We start from the raw sequence: 7,466 nt of genomic DNA, 5'->3' as shown, positions 1-7,466 counted from the left end.
TTTAGAGTGCCACCAAGATTTAGCCAAAGCCTCGGTAGATAATAACATTAACAATAGCATTATCCTGAGGTGGGTTAAAGGGCACGACAGGAGTAAAGATGATCGTATTGCCTACTCTTTAGCCAAGGAAGCGGTTGGACTAAGAATTTTAGGACCCAGTAGCACCCACGGCCTGATGACTTTGACAATTGCGGAACTAGTCAAATGTTACACCCATGCTCAATCCTTAAAGAGATGGGATGGAATCAAAGTATGTAATCTTGCCAGGATCACCTTGGGCGACCCTGGGAAGCTGGCGCCGAAGAAATATCTGGCGATGACCAGGAAAAATCTATGCCTTACAGTAGGATTTCTGACTAGCCACTGTCAATTAAGAAAACACCTCCATAATATGGGGCTAGTGGGCACACCTCTATGTAGGATGTGTGAACAGGAATATGAGACTGTCAGGCATGTCCTGTGCGAGTGCCCGGAGTTATCGTCAATATAAGAGAGTGTGTGTTCGGAGAGTCTTGGCCTACACCTGCCGATATAAAGGAGATGTCTCCCAGCGACCTGTCCACCTTCCTGGAAAGGACAGGATGTACAATGGGTCACATGTAGCCTAAGTGCGTGAGCTTACACTCACCCTCCCTACTCTACAGATACAGATACGTGTGTAAGCATAGGTCGGAGTTTTCGATGCATCTTGTTTATGTCAAAAACACAGATTAGGTAAATATTCCACATCTTTATACAAACCTAACAAATGGATAGTAATTCAATCACAGTTCAGGTGTGAGTTGCGAAAAAATATGTTATTGATTTTTATGGCTGGCCTCTGCTCCCGTACTTTTGTTAACTATCACGAGCCATTAACTTGTTCCATTGGTTGATACCGTTAGTAACCGGTGAAGGTGACTTCATTGAAATTGAAATGAACATACTGTGCTCCTAAAGAAAAATACGTCAATTATCAAGTGGTTGGAAAACCATTGTTTTCGCCTGTATGATATAACTGCATTATTTTCAGCTTGCCATGCTTGACAAGTTCCTGGATAGTAATTTCAACCCAATTGTGGATGGGCCCGCACTAGGTCCACTTGTGTGGCCACATTTGGCTTTAACAACAACTTTCGTTACCAACTGGCCGAATAGTCTTAGCTGCTGAGGCCATTGAATCGAAAAGAATAAGAAGAAGATTACTTTTGATCCTTTCAACACTGTCAAATAAGTGGTGAGTTGCAAATTTTGGGGAATTTCAGCATTACAAACAATTATCTTCAATATCCTTTGTGAACAACGTACGCTCGGAACTTAGACAGGGTACGAGTACTGATATTTTCGCAAATTCAGATTATATTTCTCAGTTGAAATGGACCGACTTTTGAGACTTGGAGGAGGTATGCCAGGTTTGAGTCAAGCACCTCCTCCTTCAGATGCACCTGTGGTAGATACAGCTGAACAAGTGTATATTTCCTCTCTGGCTTTACTGAAGATGCTGAAGCACGGCCGTGCAGGAGTACCAATGGAAGTAATGGGGCTTATGTTAGGTACGCAAATTATGGTTTGCAAGGTGTGATTTGTTCTAATGTCTTTAAAATTTCCAGGTGAATTTGTAGACGATTACACAGTCAGAGTTATTGATGTATTTGCGATGCCACAGACAGGTACAGGTGTTAGTGTAGAGGCTGTAGATCCAGTTTTCCAAGCTAAGATGTTGGACATGTTACGGCAGACTGGTAGACCAGAAATGGTGGTGGGCTGGTACCATTCCCATCCAGGATTCGGTTGTTGGCTGTCGGGTGTCGATATCAATACCCAGCAAAGTTTTGAAGCCCTTTCCGAAAGGGCAGTTGCTGTTGTAGTAGACCCAATTCAGTCTGTTAAAGGCAAAGTTGTAATTGATGCCTTCAGGTGAGGCTCTAAGTTGTTTTTTTGTTTGAAGAAGGCAGGGTTTCACAATATCGCTCAGTGAAATACTGCTAGTGAAACTTTCTTTGCAACCACAATTTGTAGGTTGGTAAACATTCATTTTTCTGGCCTGGGTTAATTTTCAACAAATTTTGTGATTTATGTGTCCTCTCCATGCTGTTAATTCCATAATGTTCAATAAAATTAATTAAAGATGTGTTTCACTTCACGGTAGTTTCATCAGTTGGACTGGAACATCTAACATCTTTTTAAAGAATTTAATATTAATTTATGAACTACTAGCCACACAGATAACCTTTGGAAACGATTCTTAACGTAAATCTTGATTTTATCAATTTTTTTCAAAAACAAATTTAATTTCACTTTTCAAGTCCAAATCAGAACTTGAGTTTATGTAGATTAAAAATTGAATAAGCCCATTTACTGATTTTTTTTAGAAGTTATATTTTCTGAATTTCAAATGAAATTTGTAGGATTGACATTGATTGGTCCTATACTACACTATACTATACTACATCTATGACGTTTGTGATAGAAACCCCCAATATACTCGTATATGTAAAAACATTTTTGTGTTCGAGTTTTCTCAATCTCTTCAGTTGTTTCAGTTCCAAAAATAGAAACAAAAAAATTGATTTAGTTTGGAAAACAAACTTGAAACTCAAATTCCTCCAAACAAGACAAAAACTAATCTGGGTCGCGTGTGTTGTTTGGCTAAAAATGTTGTTTTCACGACAGGAACATTTTTTGTATAATTGAATCTTTTGAGCAAAAGGAGTGAAAGCGAAAAAACCAAGATACTGGATGAGATCATTGTTAAGAAGACGAATAGAATATGTAACTGATAAAATTATGGCAGATTTGATAAATGATGACATAGAAATGAATGGAGAAAGAGCATCAACGAAATTTGTACTTGCCACAGATAAACACTTTAAATAAAACAAAATAGTGAACTGAATATTTGTTTGGTTGTTGTCGCCGACCGTTAACACATAGCGAACTCTATTTATAAAAACAGAGACAAAACACCAAAACCTTTTGATCTTTCTGCCTGCCGAAGTGACATTTCCTTGTTGACAATAACAGTCACCCGCGATACAAAGTCTTCAAAATGTGTCTTGATTGGATAACTCTCATTTTTGTTTTGTTGAAATCAACACAATTGTTTTTTTTTTTGCTCATTTGGTGTAAATATGCGTTTACAGGTAATTTTGAACAAATTTTTTTTGTGGAGGAAATCGGAGTTGATGTCAACTTTCTTTGAGTATTTTCACCTTCCACAATCTGAAAACAGTGAAAATTGTAATGGAGATATACATGTAGAAAGGGCAAACTAGTTCACTCCAATAAGTTACTGTGTAAATTCAATGTATACAGTTCTTCATTACAATTTTCATATTTTTTCAGATTATGGAAAGTAATTTTATATATATTTGTGATTTTTACAGCAGTCTTTTTATTTTTTTTAGGTTGATAAACCCTAACATGATGGTTTTGGGTCAGGAGCCTCGGCAAACAACCTCCAACTTAGGACACCTCCAGAAGCCTTCAGTGCAAGCTCTCATTCACGGTTTGAATAGGCATTATTACTCGATAAGTATCAATTATCGAAAAAATGAACTGGAACAGAAAATGCTTCTCAACTTACACAAAAAGTCCTGGATGGATGGCCTTACCTTAGCGGACTATGCAGAGAACTGTAGTGTAAATGAAAAAACCGTGTCTGACATGCTGGATTTGGCTAAAAATTATAACAAAGCTCTAGAAGACGAGGAAAAGATGACACCGGAGCAACTAGCGATCAAGAACGTCGGCAAACAGGATCCGAAAAGGCATTTGGAGGAGAAAGTTGACGTTTTAATGACAAATAACATTGTTCAGTGTTTGGGAGCTATGTTGGACACCGTTGCATTTGAATAATTCAAGCTCTTGAGCTTCATTATCTCCAATTCATTCATTTGACAACTACTTTATAAGATATTTTTCATTAAACTAATTTTTTTTTGTACCTATTTTCTTTGTTTTGAAGAAAATTGTATGAAAAGGGAAAAACAAAGCATTATAAATTCACTGAAGTGGTTTTTTGAATAATATAATATACTGGTAGGTGTATATATCATTGACTATATGTGTTACTTCGATCGCTAGGGAGTGGATTGAAAGAACTAGTTACAACAGGTATATACATATAATCTCCCAGAGAGTAGGCTTTTCAAACCGTCAGTATTAGTTCTCTGGGGATAAGTGTTTTTAGTGATCTGTTAAAAACACGAAGTCTCTTAAAATTGATCCCTACAATTTCTAAAATGACCCTTCTCCCCCTAATAGATTTTTATCTCATTTCTATTACACTCATTTCAAAACAACCCATTGAAGCTGCAATAAATGAAATACAATCTCCTATTGATCCTTCACTTAGAATGATCAATGAAAAAAATCTAAATATTCGGATCATAGGTTTAGGCCTATCAAAATTCAAATGTCTTCTGAGTGGGACTTGAAGATTAATTATACACCAAATTATCAATGTATTCATTCATTACTTATTTCTATCCTTTATATTATACTCTCCATGTATCTCTGTATTTTGAAGAGTATAATCTATAATTCTGTTTATCTTAATCCTTTCACATTCTTCACATGCTTGAGTTCATTTTGACAAATACTTTTACATTTTTAGTATTTTCTTCAATTTTAAAATTTTCTATAAATATTTATTGAATTTGATGCTTGTACTATTATTAAAGGGGTGATCCCGTGCAATAAATGAATAAAAAATGCTAGAGTAATACACTTGTTATTCCCAAATAACTTACTCCTCCAATTGTTACAGTTAGGATTCACACGAAATTTATCAAACTCGCTAGCCACATATGAATTGGCCCGAGGTACAGTGGAATCCTTCGAAAGGGGAGAAACAGTAAAATATTTATATTGTAACCCTGAAAGGCTTCTTACTCAGAAAACTTCCACACTAGAGAATTTGAGTACAAAAGTTGGTACAACAGGGATGCCTCAGGGGTCTATTGTGGGATTCCTTCTATTTATATTGAATGTTGATGAACTTTCACAATACACAAGTCCTTTCAATACCATTCAGTATGTCGATGATACCATGTTTTGTGAGAATCACCCTGGTTATAAATATTCTATACAATAAACCTCGCTTCCTTTATGAAAGAGCTGAAATATTGCCAACAATCTCTAAACGTTTTTAGGTGTTATATTGTATCCAAAACGTAATTGGCAGAACCACATGATAGATTTTTCTTCTGAATTGCCCAGTGTTATTTTTCCTGCTTTGCAGAAGCACTGTATTTCTTATGTACTTGAGAGTAGCATGCATCTGAAACATCATACGGACTTCTTTTCTGAGTAAATTCAACTAATTATGACTAAACAAAAACTTATAATCTTGACTATTTCACCTTTATACATTTCCCAATGTCTTTCCCGTAGGAAAGATGTAGCTTGTATCAAAAACAGAAAGTGTCATTAGTAAGTAAATTGCAACCATATTATACAATCAGAAATGTGATAATCCCTTTATGCCACAGCATTGCTTGGCAACCACCAATGGAAGCTTCATTACCATGGCAATAAGGTTCTTCAATCATACCACCATAATCGCTTTATGCCACAGCATTGTTTAGTAACCACCAATGGAAGCTTCATTACCATGGCAAAAAGGTTCTTCAATCATACCACCATATAAGAGTTATCTGCTCACGAGTAAATTCAAGAGTAATTTAAAAGGACTGGTGGTTAATTTGTGTCCAGATACTATTTCTGTTATAATGAGAAATTAGGTAAATAAACTGGTTGCAAATTTTTCTCAAACACTGCATAGTGAATATTCGCTGAGTGTCTGCATCAGACATTTCCCAAAGGATGATACCATATCTAATACAATCTTCAATGTGTCCATAGTATGTCAGTAATGTTGCAAGTTGTTGCAATATTATTTATGAGTCTTCAAGTTAAATTTTGAGTCAACTGAAAAGACCTAGAAAAGATAATTGAGGAACAGATTCCCATTGCTAGAATTACTATCACTACTGGTGCCATTCAGTGTAAAAATTATGACTTGTGTTTTATTGGTGTTCAATTTCAGATTATGGACTGCAAAGTATTTCAACAATTTCAAGGAGGTAAATATATTGATTTTTTTGAGAAGAGGTATCATTTGAACTGAAAACCACAGAGCAATAATCAGCATAATGCACCATAAATCAATTCACAGTGTCGGGTACATTATAGTGTATAATATTTAGAGTGAAGGGCCTCAGACTGGCCCTTGGGGTACACCTTATAAGTTCGCCAGTTTGGTCCCTTTGATATGATAAATGATGATGATAAATAGAATAACAAAAATCAGAAATATTTCAAGTGCTTTCGTAAGGTTATTTCTTGTTACGAAATCGAACGGTATATCCCTGTTATAAGTATAGTATTCTACTCGCGAAAAATAGACATTTCTCGCTCGAATGATATACGATGCTCGCCTTGCGTTGACAAACTTCATTTTCATGAATAATGGCCACATTTCTCAACTGTTGAATGATACACTATTTTCAACTAAATCATCTAAAGGCACAAATCGTTCAGGCCAGTCTCAACTTTCTACACTGTAGGTTAATGGACTGACACCTATCAGAAAACAACTACTTCCCTGGCTAATACCACGAAGGGCGATGGATTATATCCGACAGGCGTCCGTGCAGGATTCTTCACTGAAGTTATTCCAGCATATGCTGTTGGCGATACAACTGCCGCTTTTCAATTATTGTAACACACTTGCAGACCGGTTTCGGGTTGTTTGGCCACTCGTCAGTGCAAGGTAGTGTATATCATCAACGTGAAGTCGATGATTCCCGATAATTGAAAATCGAATTCCGTCAGAGTATCATTCCTCGAACTAAGCTGAAGACTACAACAAACAACAGGTTTGTCGTCGCCCCATCTGCCTGTGAACGAGGTAACCAACCGCATATCCGAAATTTGCCCAATGGGGAATGTTCATCCTGACGAAAATCAAGTAGTTCATAAAAGAGCTCTAAAACAACGCATTTTAAACTTATCATTTCAACCTTTTTGTTCAAAAAATTATTTAAATTTAAAAAAAGGAATGAAATAATGTATTCAACATTCAAAGGGATTCGTTTCAATTTCACCATTTGGCAACATCGGTTATAGCTAATAAAGGATAATGAATCTGTTACCTGTATGAGACAAATAAAGATGACATATTTCAGAGGCGTGCTGTTCTGTTTACTTATGTTCCGAGTTCCGAAACATTCTGTGACATATGACATTTTGTACACCTAACCTATCTTCCTCTATTTAAATAAATAAAAAAACAAATGTTGTTTATGTGGCTTGTGGAGGTGGTATTGAACTATAATTTATATTTTGGCTTAATTGTTGATTTATAAAGATAATTTTCCTTTTTTAAAGTAGAATATCTACTCCGATCTAGCATTCTAGGCGCTGTTGCCAATATGTGATTTAGAAACAAATCCCTTTAAAAATTAAAACCCAACATTTGA

General features: G+C 35.9%; 1 protein-coding gene across 1 annotated transcript; it reads left to right on the top strand.

Annotated features, from left to right (window-relative positions):
• Positions 1 to 1,186: 1,186 nt before the first annotated feature.
• Rpn11 (Regulatory particle non-ATPase 11) lies at positions 1,187 to 3,925 on the top strand. The gene is made up of 3 exons (XM_023170346.2): positions 1,187 to 1,532; positions 1,590 to 1,896; positions 3,387 to 3,925. The coding sequence occupies exons 1-3, from the start codon at positions 1,355 to 1,357 to the stop codon at positions 3,835 to 3,837; spliced, it is 936 nt and encodes a 311-aa protein (XP_023026114.1). The 5' UTR covers positions 1,187 to 1,354; the 3' UTR covers positions 3,838 to 3,925.
• The last annotated feature ends 3,541 nt before the right edge of the window (positions 3,926 to 7,466 follow it).

Source organism: Leptinotarsa decemlineata, unplaced genomic scaffold, assembly GCF_025532065.1.
Source record: "Leptinotarsa decemlineata unplaced genomic scaffold, Ldec_3_MD MMD2_P_RNA_scaffold_2, whole genome shotgun sequence".
Classification (NCBI taxonomy): Eukaryota; Metazoa; Arthropoda; class Insecta; order Coleoptera; family Chrysomelidae; genus Leptinotarsa; species Leptinotarsa decemlineata.
The sequence above is the reverse complement of the archived record's forward strand: the minus strand, read 5'-3'. Positions and strand labels throughout refer to the sequence as shown.